Genomic DNA, 18,913 nt, shown 5'->3' on the forward strand with positions numbered 1-18,913 from the left:
ATAATTTACGAAGTGATACCTCCAATAAGTCTAATACCCACCTGGCACCTTACATAGTTATTACAATATTACCGACTATATTTTTCATGCTGTACTTTACAAGCTTGAGGGCTACAATGTTAAGTGGGGGATTGTGCCATGAAGGGTTGTGAAGTCAGTAGCCCTGGGTCGTCCAAGCCCTGAACATTACAAAGAAAGGTTTGGCCTGACCAGATGGTGTCACAGTGGATAGACCATTGGCCTGGGAAGCAGAGGACCCAGGTTCGAAACCCAAGGTCACCAGCTTGAGCGCAGTTTCATCCAGCTTGAGCGCAGGCTCATCAGCTTGAGCTCGGAGTCACCAGCTTGAGTGTGGGATCACAGTCATGACCTCATGGTCGCTGGCTTGAGCCCAAAGGTCACTGGCTTGAGCAAGGGGTCACTGGCTTGGCTGGAGCCCCCTGGTCAAGGCACATATGAGAAAGCAATTAATGAACAACTAAGTAGTCACAACGAAGAACTGATGCTTCTCATCTCCCTTCCTGTCTGCCCCTGCCTGTCTATCTCTCTATCTCTCACTAAAACAAAATAAAAATAAACAAATAAGCAACAAAAAAATGGTTTGGCCTTTGCCTGGCTTCTGGGATATAACCACTAAGCCTATGCCATATCCTGTTTTTTGTTTACCTGGGTGCATTGGTCCATGCCAGATTGTCTCTCTTAATAAAGTAACTTCTGGTGTAGTCCTCATAGCATGTTGTATCAGTTTGCTTTCTGGAGGCTCTAGAGACTAAGATCAGTCACAAAGGCAGATAGCTGTACCTAAGCTCTGGCTGGGTAGCACAGTTGGTTAGAGCATCTTCCCCAAATGCGAAGGTTGCAGGTTTGACCTCTGGTCAGGGCACATACAAGAATCAGGGCACATATAAGAATTACCCAATGAATGCATAAATAAATGGAACAACAAATCGATGTTTCTCTCCCTCTCTCTCTCTCTTTCCCTTCTTAAAAATAATGTCATTGCTAGGAGAATTAAGTGCTATCTACATGATTATACTGGCAGAGGACAATAGGAAGTATGGGCTTGGTCTCTCTCTGCCCTGTAACTTGTATTCATTTGTTCATGGTAATCTGTAGCCTTTTGCTGTAATAAACCAAAATCATGAGTATAGCATCTTTTCTGTGTCCTGTGAGTCCTTGTGGTGATTCATTGACCCTGTTTTGGGATCCCCTATTACAGTAGTTATGGAAGTCCTCATAGAGAGTATGACAAGAATAAGAGAAACCTTGTAGACATCTGGTTTGGAAGAAGAGGGTTCCCATTGTGGGAAGAACCTTGAGATAGGGGTGTGCCTGGCACCAGAGGGGCAGAAGGAGAGAGGTGATATCAGAGAACTATTGGGGTCACATGGTCTAGAGCCCTGCAGGCCACCCTTAGGAAACCTGACTTTCACTCTGAGTGAGGTGACAGCCATTGCAGGGCTCTGAGAAGAGGAGTGACCTGCCCTGATTTACTTTAGAAGGTCAGTCTGGCCTCCCGCTGTGTGGCACATAGAATGCATGTAGGCGGATGGGGACAGAAACAGGGAGACCAGGTAGGAAACTTACAGTAACCCAGGTTAGGGATAATGGCTACTTGGGAGGGACCAGGGTGGCAAGGATGGAAGGCGTTGAGAAATGGACCAATTCTGAATCTCTTTCGAAGGTAGAGATGACAGGGTTTGGTAACCAGATGGATGTGTGATGAGAAAAGACATTCAAGGGCGAGGCTGCGGTCCAGGCTGAGGAATGGGAGGATGGAGAGACCCATCGATTGAGACAACGGAGTCTGCAAGAGGAGCCCGGGTGGAACGGAAGCGGAGTTGGAGGACAGGAGCTTGGTCTTGGACGTGGAGATGTTGAGTAAGCAGTTGGATGCGAAGCCGAGAGTTCTAGAGCGAGGTCTGGCTGGAGACACAAACTTGGGAGTCGTCGGCATGTGGATGGTATTTAAAGCCAGGAGGCCAGATGAGATCACCAAGGGAGAGAGCGTAGACAGAGCAGAGAAGAGGACCAAGTGCCGAGCCCTGAGAGGATGCCCCACCACATAGAGACTGGGGAGAGAAGCAAACAGCATCAGACACTGATGAGGCGCGGCCACTGAGTTATGAGAACGACCAGGAGGGTGTAGTGTCCCCGAAGCCGAGAAAAGAAAAACTCTGAAGGAACAGGGAGTGATCCACCTGTTAAACACCGCTGATTAACTCAAGTAAGATGAACCCTAAAGAGCTGGCTATGGGGTTCAGCAACATGGTAGTTACTGGTGCCCTTAATAAGGGCACAGTTGGTGTCTGGGGTGGGGGGATCCTGCAGGGAGGGGGCTAGAGAGAGAAAAGGAGAGAAATTGCAGACAGTGAACGTAGCCAATTCTTTTCCTTTTTTAATTTTTAAAATAGATTTTTTTAGAGAGTGAGGAAGGGAGAGAGTGAACAAGGGAGAGAAAGAAACAACAATTTGTGGTTCCACTTATTTATGCATTCATTGGTTGATTCTTCTATGTGCCCTGACCAGGGATCAAACCCCAAACCTTGTCACATCAGGATGACGCTCTAACCAACTGAGCTACCCAGCCAGGGCGAGTATAGCTAACTCTTGAGAGAAGAATAACAGTTTCAGGGAGTAAAAATTCAGCCCAGAGAGCATGAAGGTTGAGAATTTTTTTTTTAATTCTTTTAATGGAACATGAGAGAAATGCTTGTGTGTTCATGGGATAGCTCCCTGTGGGAGGGAAAAAAATAATCATGCAGACAAGGAAGCAAAGTGCTGGCTAGAACAATGTCCTCAAGAAGATAAGAGGGGATGGGATACTGGGCACAACTGGAGGGGTCTGTCTTAGACAGAAGCACAGACTGTTCATCTGTAGAAATAAGAGAGGAGGCAGAGGACACAGGTAGGTAGCAAGCAAGGCGGTTGACTTTTCTAGTTGTTGCTATTCTGATGGGTGAAAAATGGTACTTCATCGCTGCACAGAAAAGATGGTGGCTGGGGCCAACACCTGTCACACAGGGATCTAGCTTTAAAGAATTCATGGCTCTCAATGCCTTGTGCATCTCAAGCCTGGTTTTCCTCGGGACATCTCTCCATCTCTTATGTCTTTGTGCCTTTGTCACCTATCTCCGCATTTCCTGTCCTCCCCCACCCACTCTGTCTGTCTATCTCTGTGTATTTATCCCTTTGTCTTTCTCTGTCTCCCTCACCCTTCATGTTTGTATCAGGGCCTCTCCTCTAGGTCTGGTTGTGGGGCCAACTTTCTCGTCCCAGCCAACACTGCCAACCAGAACTTCCAGTTCCAGCCTCACAAAGAACCCCATTTTGAAGCCAAGCTAGGGTGGGGCTTCCAGGAACCTCAGGCTGCCTCCATCTCCAGCTCTACCTACATAACAAGCACATTTGTGGCCCTAGGTTCCTATCAGGCTCTTGTGTAAGCACCTTCCAATATTAACTTGTTTAACCCTCCTCTACGAGGTAGGGGCTATTGACAGCATCATCGTACAAATGGGGTCGCAAAAGCACAGGGTATCTTTGTCCCTTGAACTGAGGCAGTCTAGCTCTAGAGTCTCAGCTATAAACCATTAGGAACACTGGCTCTTTTTTTAGTCTTTCCTTCTCCAGCTCTACGCTCTGAAGGGGGGAAGACAGTACACTTGGACCTGGCCTAAGTGGTGAGTGACTTTCAGCTGCTCACTGCCCTCCATGGGTTCCAGTTGCTTTACGGATCGAGTGAGGGGGTAGAACATGCCTAACCCGCAGTGGGTCCATGACCTCACTTCAACGAGAGTCAGCCAACCTAAGTCCTGGCCAATTATAAGCCCTAATATCAGCATTGACCTGGTATTCACCCTTCAACAAATGCCAAAGCCAGCCACCCTCAGTCCAGGTTCTGGCCCTTCCCAAGTGAGAAAGCCTTTTGTAAAAGTGTAGACCTAGGTCACAAGAGGGCACAGGTACCCTGACTTCCCACACAAGTCTGTCACCTCACTTGACCCATATCCTCCCACTTGCCACCTAGCCTGAACCCAACTCTACTGGAAAAGAGTGAACTCAGCATCCACTCTGGGTCCAGCCCTGGGATGTCAAGGTGGGTGGGATTCCAGGGTACTTTTCTGTCAACTTGAGAGGTGGTCACACCTATAACACTCCCACCAAAGCTCTACCTCAACACAGATGCCCAACTTCATGTCTAGTCCTCATGTCAACCTACAACACCAACTTGACTGTATTTCAACACCTCCCGATCCAAAACTTCAATCTTGGCTCCATCTCCAACCCCAGCCCAACAGGACTCCATCAACGACCTTATCGCAGATTCCTCCCACTACAACTCAGTCCCATCCCCTAAACCAACTCCAGCCCCACCCTCACCACACGTCCATCCTTCTCCCCCAAATCACTTGCATCCCCAGTGCTATCATCAGACCCATTCTAAACCCAACCACAATCTCTCTTCTCAGTATAGGAAAAAATTGTGAAAGATATTGATATGGATGCAACAAGAGTCTTTGATAGAAAACTGGATGGGATAACTGGTTTGGGGGGGGTTCTCTTTTACTTCTTTTACTGCCTTTGAGCTACTTTACCACTCTGTAAATTATAGATACCTGATCGCAACACAAATAATTCTTGTCCATTACCATGCAAATGAGTTTTGTCAGGCAGAAGTTCAATGTCCCTCCCACCATGTAGAATAAGAGTTTTACATCTATACTGCTCATAAAAATTAGGGGATATTTCAAAATAAATATGAAGTGATTAAAAAAAAGAAGCATTTGATTTTTTTTTATTGAACAAGAACATCAGAAAAACAAACGACAAGTCAAAGAAAGTTGTCTGATTATGCAATGGATGCAAAACCAACTTTTATTTCATTGGTGAAAAGGCACTATACAAAAGGCTGAAAGTACTGGAGTATCCGCACATTTCCTGATCCCCTATTTTTTGTGAGCAGTGTATTTATAAATTCATTTCAGCGTTCCTTATTGCCTGTACGTGTGTGGTTCTTTGTAACACCTTGCTAGTTTTATCATTTATTCATGCATCATAATCAAATCTTAGACATATGTTCATTTTATATGCATAGGAGACTCATGGTTAGACCCTTTTACAAAAATTATTTTTTAACGTGAGATCTGATCCTTATAGCCAAAGTTTAACTTGCCCCAATATGGACCACACCGGTTTTGATATTGACACTGATTCTGTCCAGCTCAACTCTTTATTCTTATCCTGACACCACCGTTCTCCTTCCAGACTTCATGTCCTTCTGGTCCCGGGTTCGCTCCCAAATTCCAACCCCACCTCTGTGCTCCCTAATCCCTAATCCTGCCCCCTCCACTCCCTAGGATTAACTCACAGCCCCACCCAGTTACGTTTCCAGGAGACTCCTACTCATTCCCCAAACACTCTCTTCCTCCTTCCTCTTCCCTCATTCCATCCTCTACCACTTTTCCCTCTCCGCCTCCATGCCCATGCACTCCCTCACCCCATCTGACCCTGCTCCCAAAAGGCCATTTGTCTAAAATACTGCTTTCTCAGGCCCAGTCCCTGCCCCTGTCCAAGTTCAGTGACAGCTGACTTTCAAACACAGGGCTGAGGATTCCCTTCTTGTGCGCGATGGTTGCTAGGGGGAGCAGGAAGGGGAAATGGTAGAATCAGTTTGGACATCCCTGTGTTTTCCAAAAAAAGGTGGTGGTGTTGGTGGAGATGGAGTTGCAGCTGGAGATGAGGCTAAGAGGTGTAATTTAGATGTGTTGCATTTGATGTTGAGATAAATCTGAGATAAAGTTGTTTGATGGCACTGGTTTTAAGGGACAGGCTGGGGGCCAGGGGTTTGGTTGAAATTAAGCAGGGAGATGGAAAATGGCCTTCTAGGAGCTGATCTATATTAAGGACCATGCGCAGGGTTGGAGTGGAGATTGGAACGTGGGTTATGTTACCAGGAAGGGTCATGGGGATTTAGGGTGGGTTTGGGGAAGGGCGTGATGGGCCTTCTCTTTCCATCTAGGTGGGTCTTGCCGCCTCAAAGTTCACAGTGGGTTCAACTCAGGCTTGGGCGGGACCAAATCTGGGTCCCAGCTTGTCTCGAAAGCTCCACCCCCAAGCGGAGGGCCAAGCCCAGGCTGGGGGGTGCCTGGAACAGCTTGCTGAGCCATTGGGGGTGGAGAGGGGTAGGCCAGCAACCGGGAAATGCTGAGGGCTCTGGGGGAGGGAGTTCAGGGGTTAAAAGCCATGGGTCGGGGCTGAAGTAGGAGGCAGCTGGCTGCAGAAGCTCTTCACACAGGCCCCTCACCCAGGTAAGGTCTGCGCCTGGGGCAGGGGCTGGAGCATTGGAGGGGAGGAGACCGGAGGGGACAGAGGGGGCAGAGCTGAGCCAGCGAGATGCAGGAGGAGACCAGAGGCTCAGTCAGACAGAAAGCTGCAGCGAAGGAGCCCTGCAGCCACAGGAAGAGAAGTGCTGAGGGTGAGACCAGGTGTCAGAATCAACACTGGGAGGGGAGACGGGACAGAGAGGGCTAGAGAAGGCAGCAAGGACCCAGCTTCCTGGAGAGCCTGTAAGGGTGGCCACCCGGGCCCAGGGGCAGCAAGCTAGTGTCCTAGGAGGTGTGCACAGGGGTGGAGAGGGGGCAGGATGAATTTAGGGAGGGGGTGCGGATTCCTGCTTCAGGGTTCTCAGAGTGAGGGGAGGAGATGCACAGCTGGGTAGTTCAGGAGCAGAGGTCAGATATGGGGGTTCCGGCCAGCCCCGAACACCTTCCTTCAATTTCTCAGGCTCCTCCAGCCCTGCCCTCCACCCCGGAGCGGCCATGTGGCCCCAGGCCGCTGTGATCACCTTCCTGTCCATGGCCTTCTCAGGCGGTAAGCATGCGCGGGGGTGGAGGCTGGGGGCCACCCGAGACAATGGTAGGAGGTGTCAGGCCGAGGGAAGGGACCCGGACGGCGCTAGCTCCGCCCCCTGCCCACTCCGGGCAGGGTCCCGGCAGGGACAGCCCAGAAAGCTTTCTGCTGATCCCTGATTGACCTGGTTTCCTGCCTAGGGTCAACCCACTGTCCTCATCAGGCCCGTTTTCTGTCTTAATCTGCGCTGCAAAGCTCACCCCTAGCCCCTCAAATATCCCCACAGCAGCCCCTCCCACAGTCAAGGTCTCCTGACTTGCGGAGTCACACAGACCAGGGTTTAAATCCCACCGCTGCTACTCTGAGCAAGTCACTTCGCTTCTTTGTGCCTCGGTGGTTCTATCTGTAAAATGGGAACATGTAAGTCAGGGGTCCCCAAACTACGGCCCGCGGGCTGCATGTAGCCCCCTGAGGCCATTTATCCGGCCCCCACAGCACTTCCAGAAGGAGCACTTCTTTCATTGGTGGTCAGTGAGAGGAGCATAGTTCCCATTGAAATACTGGTCAGTTTGTTGATTTAAATTTACTTGTTCTTTATTTTAAATATTGTATTTGTTCCCGTTTTGTTTTTTTACTTTAAAATAAGATATGTGCAGTGTGCATAGGGATTTGTTCATAGTTTTTTTTATAGTCCGGCCCTCCAACAGTCTGAGGGACAGTGAACTGGCCCCCTGTGTAAAAAGTCTGGGGACCCCTGATGTAAGTCCTTTACACAAAGGGGTGCTGTGAATATTAAAATGTGGTGAGGCCTGTCTGAGCTGAGTGCCTGGCAGAGAGAGGGATGGAAAGTTGGTTGTCACTATTACTTTGTTAGTGACTACCCACTCTCGGCCCTTTTCAGAACCTTCTAGTTCTTCCTTTCATCCTTGGGGTGACCCCAGGCTTATCTGATTCCACCCAGAGTTGGTCGTCCCCCCCTGCCGTTACTCAAATTCTCTGCAAACCGCATTCATTCATTCATCCATCGTACAGACGATATATTATAGAACTGTACTTCTGAAACCGATATCGGGTTCTTTTTAAGATTTTATTTGTCGGTTTAAAGGGGGGGAGAGGAGGAGCGGGAAGCATCAACTTGTAGTTGCTACTCTTATGTGCCTTTACCCGGCAAACCTGTGGTTTCCAACCAGCGACCTCAACGTTCCACGTTGACGCTCTATCCACTGTGCCACCACAGGTCAGGCTGAAACCTATGTAGTTTTAACTAATGTTACTCCAATAAGTTCAATTTAAAAAAGAAAACAAAACAGTTCTGGATGCCAGGTGCTGTACAAGCACAGAGTCCCATAGCCCAGTGGGTTCCGCGGCAGGCACTATTCCAATAATTACTCAAAGAATTAGTTAATAAGCAGTTACAATTGTAACATGAGGGGACAGCTTCAAGGGGCAAAGTTGAGAGCCTGGAGATGCAATGGTGACCCCTCTACCTGGAAGCCACCTGGAAGCCACGCCCCCGCAAAGGACTAGACTTTTGAGCTGAAACCTGAAAAGAGGGAGGGGCCCAAGGGCACCTGCCCCCGTGCCACCCTTGGCCTGGAGGTGGGATGGCTTGTCTCGTTTGGCCACACTCCCAGGACTCCTGCCCATGTCCTCTCTGGGTGCCACTCCCTGGGCTAGGAGCTTCGCACGCATTGGCTTGTGGAATCCCCAATGGCACGTAGTTTTAATTACTCTTGTTTCTCAGCTGAAAAACCCAAGACTCTAACAGGGGAGTCTAACCCCAAATATAGCCACGGTGCCCGAGTCAGGACCCTAATTCATGCTACCTGCTCTGTCCCCCACATCCTGGGCTTTACATCCTGGCAAACCATCTTCATGATCTTAGACCTAATGGTCTGTGTAGAGTCGATCATTTTTAACTTAAAGTATATTAAAAGTCAAGTTTCTATCATTGTCTTAAATGGAAACCTACATCCTTTTGCTTTAAATAAAAGAGAAAAATAAGTAACTCCTGCACTATGAAATAAACAGTATGTTTATTGGGTCGGACCACCTGACACTGTCAGACTCCCCCAAAACAGTGATTGCAGATGGCTCAACTTATACAATTTTAAGTTGCAGGCTGAGGATTCTGCTCCCTGTGGGTTTTAAAAAGCAAGCTCAACAAGGATGAGAGTAATGTTAAAAGTATATCAGCACCATCCTGAAACTTTCTTCTCGATAAAATCAGAATGAAAAGACCCTGGCTGGGTAGCTCAGTTGATTGGAACATTCATTATACCACTAAGCCAAGGTCACGGTTCGATCCCTCGTCAGGGCACATACAAGAAGCAACCAATGAATGCATAAATAAGTGGAACAACAAATCAATGTTTCTCTCTCTCCCTTTCTCCTTTTAAAATCAATTAATTTTTTTTAATTGTAAGAGAACTAGGCAGTTTCTGAGGCTGCGATTTGATGTTACACCTCCTCTCTGTAGCACCTAAAAAGACTTTGTTCCCCCTGTGACTTCTGTCCTCAACTTTGAGAACCACTCATATAATCTCACTCCTTATATAGGCAAGGAAGGGACTGGCTGGCCACAAAGCTGGGGACCTTGTGTTGTAGCTAATAATAAGTTCCCACTTACTGAGTGCCATGTGTGTCTCAGATGTAGTTTTACTGGATGCTATGATGGTCCCGTGAGAGATGACACTGTTACCTTCCCTACTATACAGCTTGAGAAGAGTCAAGGCTGGTAACTTGTAACAGGACCACACAGTCGGACAGTGACACACTCAGGATGAGACTTGCTCTGTTCCAGAGTCAACTACTGTGACTTCAGTGCCAGACATAGTGCTAAGTCTGTGTCCCTCCCATATTTACACAGTCCAATATGGCGGCCATTGGCCACTTGCATCTATGGAAGATTTCAAATATGACTCATGTGCCTGAAGAACTGAATTTTATTTAAACTTAGGGTGTACCGAAAAACTCATTTCACAGAACTAGAAGACAAGAATATGCAGGGGACATAGGGTGATCAGGTTATACTTCTAAATATGTTGGTGGTGCAGTAGCACCAGGTCTTAGATCCGTGGTATCAGACTGCACCTGGATTCTGCAACCTCAGTACTTGAGTTCTGGCTAAGAAAGAATTCAGAGCCAAGATTCAAACTATAAGAGAAAGGCAATTTTAATTTTTTTAAATATTTTTTTTCATTTATACATTGATTTTGAGAGAGAGAGAGGAAAGAAAACATCAATTTGTTGTCCCACTTATTTACACATTCACTGGTTGGTTTTTCTATGTGCCCTGACCGGGGATCAAACTCACACCTTGGCATATTGGGACAATGCTCTAAACCACCTGAGTTACTCAGCCAGGGCTTGAGAAAGTTTGTTTAGAAAGTCACAGCGGTAGAGGAAGTGAGCTGTAGAAGAAATGGGCTCAGGAAACAAGTGACAGAGGCAAAAGAAGGGTCCTTGGAGCTTAGGAGGGAGAGAAAGAGAAAGATAGAGGTAAGAACACACCTGGGAAGGGGGGAGTAGGGAAAAATGCAGGTGAGCTCCGTAGAGAGAGCTGCCAAGAACTGAACTTTTTTTCTTTTTTTACAGAGACAGAGAGTCAGAGGGATAAACAGGAACAGACAGACAGGAACGGAGAGATGAGAAGCATCAATCATTAGTTTCTTGTTGCGCATTGCGACACCTTAGTTGTTCGTTGATTGCTTTCTCATATGTGCCTTGACCACAGGCCTTCAGCAAACCGAGTGACCCCTTGCTTGAGCCAGCGACCTTGGGTCTAAGCTGGTGAGCTTTTATTTTTTTTTTTTTGCATCTTTCTGAAGCTGGAAACGGGGAGGCAGTCAGACAGACTCCCGCATGCGCCCGACCGGGATCTACCCAGCACGCCCACCAGGGGGCAATGCTCTGCCCCTCTGGGGCATCACTCTGTTGCATCCAGAGCCATCCTACTGCCTGAGGCAGAGGCCATGGAGCCATCCTCAGTGCCTGGGCCATCTTTGCTCCAATGGAGCCTCGGCTGCGGGAGGGGAAGAGAGAGACAGAGAGGAAGGAGAGGGGGAGGGGTGGAGAAGCAGATGGGCACTTCTCCTGTGTACCCTGGCCGGAAATCGAACCCAGGACTCCTGCACACCAGGCCGACGCTCTACTGCTGAGCCAACCAGCCAGGGCCTGGTGAGCTTTGCTCAAACCAGATAAACCCACGCTCAAGCTTACGATCTCGGGGTCTCGAACTTGGGTCCTCGGCATCCCAGTCCAACGCTCTATCCTCTGCGCCACCACCTGGTCAGGCAAAACTGAACTTTTAAGTTTCATTTTAACTAGTCTAAATGTAAATAGCAACATGTAGCCAGAGGCTACCATAGTGGAGAGCGCAGGTCTTGAGAAAGGGACAGAAGCATATGCAAAGAATCTGGTCTGTTTAAAGAACAGATCCACAAAATGAACAGAGTAAGTGAAGAGAAGAGAGGTGGGAGATGAGGCCCAGGAGATTAGCAATGGTCACATGACTCAGAGTCCTGCAAACTTTGAATTTGGGAACAGTTAGCCTACAGATGGTATTTGAAGTCACAAAGGAGCCCAGTAAAAAGGTGTTAAAAGAGGCCCTGGCCAGCTAGCTCAGTAGTAGAGTGTCGGCCCTGCGTGTGGAAGTCCCAGGTTCGATTCCTGGACAGGGCACACAGGAGAAGCACCCATCTGCTTCTCCCACCCTTCCTCCTCTCCTTCCTCTCTATCTCTCTCTTCCCCTTCTGCAGCTAAGACTCCATTGGAGCAAAGCTGCCTCAGGCGCTAGAATGGCTCTGGTTGCAGCAGAGCAACACCCCAAATGGACAGAGCATCGCCCCCTGGTGGGCTTGCCAGGTGGATTCCAGACAGGTGCATGTGGGAGTCTGTCTCTCTGCCTCCCTGCTTCTCACTTCAGAAAAATACAAAAAAAAAAAGGTGTTAGAAGAGAGATGGATGGATGCTGTCTTGGAGGTAGTGTAGGTCCTTCCCACTTCTACCTCTTGAAATCCATCCCCAGTTGGAACGAGAGAAAATGCAAGTGGGGAGAAAGCCAGACTTCTGCTTCACAGAAGCATCCTCATTTGGTGAACTCTTCCTTCAATCCCCAATGGAGGGAATGGAGGGAATGACCCTTCTGTGAAAAAAGCACTTTGTCATCTCTTTGCCCTGACTCATCTCCACTAGATAGAAAATGGCAACTCCCAGTGGCCAAGAAATGAACCATCAGACCCTGGTCACCTAGGGCAAATTCTGACCCCCTCCCCAAGTTCAGGAACTACATCTCCAGCCCTCCTCCTCCTCGTCCTAAGAACCTAGTTCTCTAACATTTCCTCTTCTTCTCCAGGTGTCTCTCAAGAGTATCCCAAGATTATCAATGGCACCAATGGGACCAATGGGTTTCTCCCAGGTGGCTACACCTGCATCCCCCACTCTCAGCCCTGGCAGGCAGCCTTGCTGGTACATGGGCGGCTGCTCTGTGGGGGGGTCCTCGTCCACCCCAGATGGGTCCTCACTGCAGCACACTGTCTGAAGGAGTATGTGGGGGCCGGGGAGCATGGGGCAGGAATGATAAAGGGACTGGTGGGGCTGCATTTGAGGATGCGGTTGGGATGGGTATGGATGAGAATGGAATGTGGAGTGGAAATGGACTTGCAGTAGGAGATCTGGGTGGGAGGGGAGTTGGTGTGGAAGGAGATGTGTTTGGGGGTGAGGAAGGGGAGACCGGGGAGAGGCTGGGGCTGGGCTGACCTGGGGAAGGGCTCACCTTCTCTAACCACCCTATTCCTGCACCCACAGCGGGTACCAAGTTCACCTGGGCAAGCATGCCCTGGGGCTTGTGGAGAAGGGAGAGCAGGTGAGGGACGTAGTCCGCTCCATCCCCCACCCTCAGTACCAGAGCAGCCCCACACACCTGAACCATGACCACGACATCATGCTTCTGGAGCTACAGTCGCCGGCCCAGCTCTCAAGCCACACCCATGTCCTGCCTCTCTCCCGCAGTGGCTGCCTGCCCCCCGGCACCTGCTGTCGGGTGTCTGGCTGGGGCACCACCACCAGCCCCCAAGGTATGTACCTGCCAAGTGGTCTGGGGCCCTGCAGAGTGGCCAGGGAAACTATGGCGGACACGGGGAAGCAAGTTTGTAGAAATATTCCTTTACATAGAAGAGTGAAAATTTTAAAGATATATTTGTCATTATAAAGAAGAAAAACAAGTCCCTGGCTAGTTGGCTCAGTGGTAGAGTGTTGGCTGGGCGTGTGGATGTCCCGGGTTCAATTCCCGGTCAGGGCACACAGTAGAAGCACCCATCTGCTTCTCCACCCTTCCCCCTATACTTCCTCTCTGTCTCTCTCTTCCCCTCCCGCAGCCAAGGCTCCATTGGAGCAAAGTTGGCCCGGGCACTGAGGACGGCTCCATGGCTCCAGCTCAGGGGCTAGAATGGCTCCAGTTGCAACAGAGCATCGCTCCCTGGTGGGCATGCCAGGTGATCCTGGTCGGGCGCATGCAGGAGTCTGTCTCTCTGCCACCCTGCTTCTCACTTCAGAAAAATACAAAAAAAGAAAAGAAAGAAAAACAGGAGTCTGTCTCTCTGCCACCCTGCTTCTCACTTCAGAAAAATACAAAAAAAAAAAGAAAAGAAAGAAAAACAAGAAAAGAATATAGGTACATATTAAATATATTAAATATAGCAATGTATAAAGTTACATATATTTTTTATACAAAAATATACTGCTCACCAAAATTAGGGGATATTTTATCATTTCATATTCATTTTGAAATATCTCCTAATTTTGGTGAGCAGTGTAAATTTATAAATATATAGTTTTATATCCTTTATAAATTGATAAGTATGTTAAGTTATATATTATAACTTATATACATTATATCTATACAAATTCATAACTGTTACAATATATTCTACATATTGTGTGCCTATTTTAAAAAGAGGCATTATACATCTGTATATAAATATGCAAATTGTGAAAATGAGATTTATTTTCTACATTAGTATATATATTTATGTATTTATTTAATATTTGTATGTGCATACATTTATTTGAATCAGCTTACATAGCTATGATTTATAAAGTACACGGTATTTTGATAGGTTGATAGTTACTATACTAAACATAATAAAACATGAACAACTACATCCTCAGTGTAGGAGATAAAGGCGATTTAAGGCCGCAGAGAGGGGTGAGTCCCCTCTGCCAGTCCCAGCGCGCCCCCGGCCTTGTTCTGTGTCTTTTTTTGTTTGTTTGTTTGTTTTTTTGTATTTCTCGGAAGCTGGAAGGCAGTTTCTCCGGAAACGGGAGGCAGTCAGACTCCCGCATGCGCCCGACCGGGATCCACCAGGCATGCCCACCAGGGGGCGATGCTCTGCCCATCCAGGGCGTCGCTCTGTTGCAATCAGAGCCATTCTAGCGCCCGAGGCAGAGGCCACAGAGCCATCCCCAGCGCCCGGGCCATCTTTGCTCCAGTGGAGCCTTGGCTGCTGGAAGGGAAGAGTCAGAGAGGAAGGAGAGGGGGAGGGGTGGAGAAGCAGATGGACGCTTCTCCTGTGTGCCCTGGCCGGGAATCGAACCCGGATTCCTGCATGCCAGGCCGACGCTCTACCACTGAGCCAACCGGCCAGGGCCTCGTACTGTGTCTTTCTGCTCAGCTGTTCCCTGGTCCCCTGCAGTCCTTTCCACCCCTCCTGTGTTGTCTGCATCTACAATTCTCTCTCACCATCTCTGGCTTCCTATTTCTCCCAACTCCCTCTTTCTTTGTTCTTTTTCTCTTTAATTTTTTTATTTATTGATTTGAGAGAGAGAGAGAGAGAGAAACATCTATTTGTTACATTTTTTAATGCACTCATTGGTTGCTTCTTGCATGTGCCCTGACCGGGGATCCAACCCGCAACCTTGGTGCAGCGGGAGGGCGCTCTAACCAGCAGAGCTCTCCCATCAGGGCTCATTTGTGTCAGTTCCCTGTCCGGTCCCTCTTTATCTCTCCCTCCCCTTTTCTGTCCTGTGCCCTCTCTGCCCTCATTTCTCTCCAGGTGTTGGTTACTTCCATCACTTTCTGAAACACATATCCCATACCTCCATCATCTCCCTCTCCCCATCTGCTTTATTTTTTATTTTTAATATTTTTTATTTATTGATTTTAGGGAAAGAGAAAGGGAGAGAGAGAAAGAGAGAGAGAGAGAAAGAAACATTGATTTGTTTCTGTATGTGCCCTGACCCAGCACCAAACCGGCAACCTTTACATATTGGGACAGTGCTCGAACCAACTGAGCTATCTGGCCAGGGTAGCCCCGTCTCTGGCAGAGACAGAGAGAGTCAGAGAGAGGGACAGACAGACAGGAAGGGAGAGAGATGAGAAACATCAATTCTTCGTTGCGGTTCCTTAGTTGTCCATTAATTGATTTCTCATATGTGCCTTGGCCAGGGAGCTACAGCAGACCGAGTGACCCCTTGCTGAAGCCAGCGACGTTGGGCTCAAGCTGGCAACCTTGGGGTCTTAAACCCGGGTCCTCTGCATCCCAGTTTGACGCTCTATCCACTGTGCCACTGCCTGGTCAGGCACCCCATCTCTGTTTTCTGCCAACTTCTATTTAGCTTCCACCTCATGGCCTGTCCAAGACAGATATCCTTAGACCTTCCTCTCTCCTCCTCCTCAGTGAGCTACCCACAAACCTTACAGTGTGCCAACATTCAGCTACGCTCAGATGAGGAGTGTCGCCAAGCCTACCCGAGGAGGATCACACCCAACATGCTGTGCGCTGGCTCACCGGAAGGCGGCAAGGACTCCTGCGAGGTGAGGCCACGCGGGCCGGGTTAGGGGCCGCCCCCAGCCAGAATGGGAAGCTAGCATGGAGGTGGGGACAGAGGCTTGAAGGGAAAGGATGTGCTTCTAGCTTTGAAGGAACCAGTCAGTCTTAAGCAGAACACTGGCTTTTGTAACTGAAAAGTCCAGAAGTCCCAGCTCAGGCAGTAGGGATACAGGTCCACACAAAATGTGTTGAAGACTCACATCAACATCTTGAGCATGACTCTCACTAGGCTGGAGCCATCATTCTGGCCAGAGCTGTGGGATTCTCTAATGGGCCATGTCTGGGTCACATGACTAACAGTGGGGGCTGGGAGGTGCAGGGACAAGTGCATAGATTGAGGATGGGGAGGAGTCATTCAAACAGGAGGCTGTTACCAAACTAAGGTACAATGACAGCCTGTGTCTAACAGAGGAGAAGGAAAAGGAGGGGAAAGGCACCTGCGTGCTCCCGGAAGGGAGCGCATGGAAGAGGTCTCTTAGCTTGAGGTTTGTTTCAGTGGGAAAGGATATGATAATGAATCCATGCTGAGTGTTTTATCAATAATGATAATGTGTTACTATGTGTTACTATTACTATATAATAAGGTTAATGTGGGCTCAGGGGGAGAGACAGCAGACATGGGCACCAACCCTGCCCAGATCCAGTGGTCAGCAAACTCATTAGTCAACAGAGCCAAATATCAACAGTACAATGATTGAAATTTCTTTTGAGAGCCAATTTTTTTTTAAACTTAAACTATATAAGTAGATACATTCCTTATTGAGGTAGCGCCTGTACATGGTATATTGTGGAAGAGTCACACTCAAGGGGCCAAAGAGCTGCATGTGTCTCGCGAGCAGCAGTTTGCTGACCACTGGAACTCAACAGTAAGATGGCAGGGCCTGACCAGGAGGTGGTACAGTGGATAGAGCATCAGCCTGGGATGCAGAGGACCCAGGACCCAGGTTCTAATCCTCGAGGTTGCCAACTTGAGCTCAGGCTCATCTGGTTTAAGCAAGGCTCACCAGGTTAAGCCCAAGGTCACTGGCTTGAGCAAGGGGGTCACTGGCTCTGCTATAGCCCCCTGGTTAAGGCACATATGAGAAAACAATCAATGAACAACTAAGGTGCTGCAACAAAGAATTGATGCTTCTCAACTCTCTCCCTTGCCTCTGTCTCTCTCTCTCTCTGTCTCTTCCTTTTTCGCCCCCCCCCCCAAAAAAAGTGAGATGGCAGGAGAAACCATAACGCAGGGGTGCAGGGGCACAAGGTGGGATTTAGTTGCCAGGGGAACAAGAACACGTGTGTGAGGTAAGCTGCCACCACTTTAATAAAACACAGAGGGACAGAGAAATGGAGAGACACAAAAGTCTCTTCCTGTCCGTCTCTGTCTTCCTATTTCTGTCTCGCATTCTCTGTCCCTCTGTGTTTTTGCCTTGTCTGTATCCCACTGTCTCCCCATATTCCTCTGTCTCTGCCTCCATGTCTGTCTAGCTCCATCTTTCCCTCTCTCAGCATAGAGCTGCACCTCTTCCTTTGTTTGGTTCTAACGAGCCCCCCACATCTCTATCTCCCCCACACAGGGTGACTCCGGTGGCCCCCTGGTCTGTAATGGAACACTCTATGGCATCATCTCCTGGGGAGACTTCCCCTGCGGGCAGCCCAACCGGCCTGGCGTCTACACTCGAGTCTCTCAATATGTTTCATGGATCCAAGAAACTATCAGAAAACAGAATACTCAGGAGCGGAAATGGACGAAGGGCCCACAATAAAAATCGGGTTGACTTACCCACGGCCTCTCCCAGTTTGCCCAGCCCTTCTCTGCCCCTCCCAGAGTGTTCCACTGGAATCAGAGATCCCTGTTCTCAAAACGTCCCATCCCAGCTGACATTCCGTGTTTCAAAAGCACTCGGTCACCGCCAGCATCACCGGAAACATCGTGGTCCCTTGAATGTCTCAACCCAGACACGTGCCTGGTCTCCCAACTGTTTCAACATAAACCCAGATCACCATCTGTTTTATCTGTGGAACACTTAAATACCTTCAGCCCATCCCAATGACATTCTGTGTCCCATGGCCTTGAAAACATTCTATACCACTTCAGATATCTATTCCTTGCCAATGTTCTAGACCCCTCTTTGTACTCAAGAAGGTTCTAGACTCCCATGACATTTCATTCTGCAAATATCCTCTTGTGCCTGCAACCTTCTGCCCTGACAACATGCTATGCCCTTCTGAATGAATGACATCACAGCTAACGTGTGGGTCCTCCTAATGGTTCATTCTCACATAGATCTGAACCTCCCAAATGTCCCATCCCCACCTACATTCCACATTCTGTCAAATTCTGGCCTCTGGCAATAGTTCCTGTCTCTGAATTAATTCCCATGCTCACTTAAATTGATTAATACTCTGGAATCTAGAGTGATGGGGTTCAGTATCCAAGGGGGCCTCCATGCCTGGACCCTACTGTCCACCAAATATCCTGTCCAGCTGGATATTTCCACAGACACCCTTGTTCAATACCTTTTACTATTGTTATATGACCCTAGAATACAATGATCACCTGCTCATGCCACCGGAGTTCCTGCTTTGAACAAGACATAAAGTTCATCGCCTGTCTTTTCTCATCTGTAAAATGGGGCTCATAATTTTTCCTCATAGTATTGTTATGAGGATAAATGTTGAGGACTTACCACTGTTATTTGCATGGTTCCCTATAAAATACTACCTTTGGGTGTCAATAACAACCCCTTTGCAGAATGTCCAAAAGGTATTGTATGTATTTAACTTGCTCAGCAAACATTTATTTAGTACTGAGGTGTGTAGGCACTCTCCTAAGTGTTAGTAAGTATGATTTTGTTTATTCAAATGTTTAGGCACCTTAGTAGACACTGGTGATAAACAGTGAATTAGAAATTTCTGCCCATGTAGAGCTTACTTTTTTTTTTTTTTTTTTTTTTGGTGGGGTGACACATAATAAAGAAGATGAACAGAGAAATCGACTGTGTCCTAGCCAGGTAACTCAGTTGGTTAGAGCAGGGGTAGTCAATTTTTTTATACCTACCGCCACATTTGTATCTCTATTAGTAAAATTTTCTAACCGTCCACCGGTTCCACAGTAATGGTGATTTATAAAGTAGGGAAGTAACTTTACTTTATAAAATTTATAAAGCAGAGTTACAGCAAGTTAAAGCATATGATAATTATTTACCAAGTACTTTATGTCGGGTTTTCGCTAATTTGGCAGAATA

At 48.1% G+C, this 18,913-nt stretch overlaps 1 protein-coding gene across 3 annotated transcripts; it reads left to right on the plus strand.

Moving 5' to 3' along the window:
• The first annotated feature begins 2,088 nt into the window (after nt 1-2,088).
• Nucleotides 2,089-18,913, plus strand: KLK13 (kallikrein related peptidase 13). 3 transcript variants are annotated; one of them, XM_066271387.1, is made up of 6 exons: nt 2,089-2,227; nt 6,784-6,870; nt 12,206-12,395; nt 12,658-12,926; nt 15,528-15,664; nt 17,243-18,913. In XM_066271387.1, the coding sequence occupies exons 2-6, from the start codon at nt 6,819-6,821 to the stop codon at nt 17,429-17,431; spliced, it is 837 nt and encodes a 278-aa protein (XP_066127484.1). In that variant the 5' UTR covers nt 2,089-2,227; nt 6,784-6,818; the 3' UTR covers nt 17,432-18,913. The 3 variants fall into 3 exon arrangements, with proteins under 3 accessions (XP_066127484.1, XP_066127483.1, XP_066127480.1); XM_066271386.1 differs by lacking the exon at nt 2,089-2,227 and adding an exon at nt 6,153-6,308; XM_066271383.1 differs by lacking the exon at nt 2,089-2,227 and adding an exon at nt 6,372-6,475.

This window comes from Saccopteryx bilineata, chromosome 3 (genome assembly GCF_036850765.1).
Source record: "Saccopteryx bilineata isolate mSacBil1 chromosome 3, mSacBil1_pri_phased_curated, whole genome shotgun sequence".
Lineage (NCBI taxonomy): Eukaryota > Metazoa > Chordata > Mammalia > Chiroptera > Emballonuridae > Saccopteryx > Saccopteryx bilineata.

What these genes read in the sequence shown, in the direction of transcription:
- KLK13 (XM_066271383.1), top strand. Translation starts at nt 6,394, where the DNA reads ATGCAGGAGGAGACCAGAGGCTCAGTCAGACAGAAAGCTGCAGCGAAG. An exon ending in CAGGAAGAGAAGTGCTGAGG is followed by an intron (nt 6,476 to 6,783) that starts GTGAGACCAGGT and finishes TCAATTTCTCAG; the next exon opens with GCTCCTCCAGCCCTGCCCTC. An exon ending in CACCACCACCAGCCCCCAAG is followed by an intron (nt 12,927 to 15,527) that starts GTATGTACCTGC and finishes CCTCCTCCTCAG; the next exon opens with TGAGCTACCCACAAACCTTA.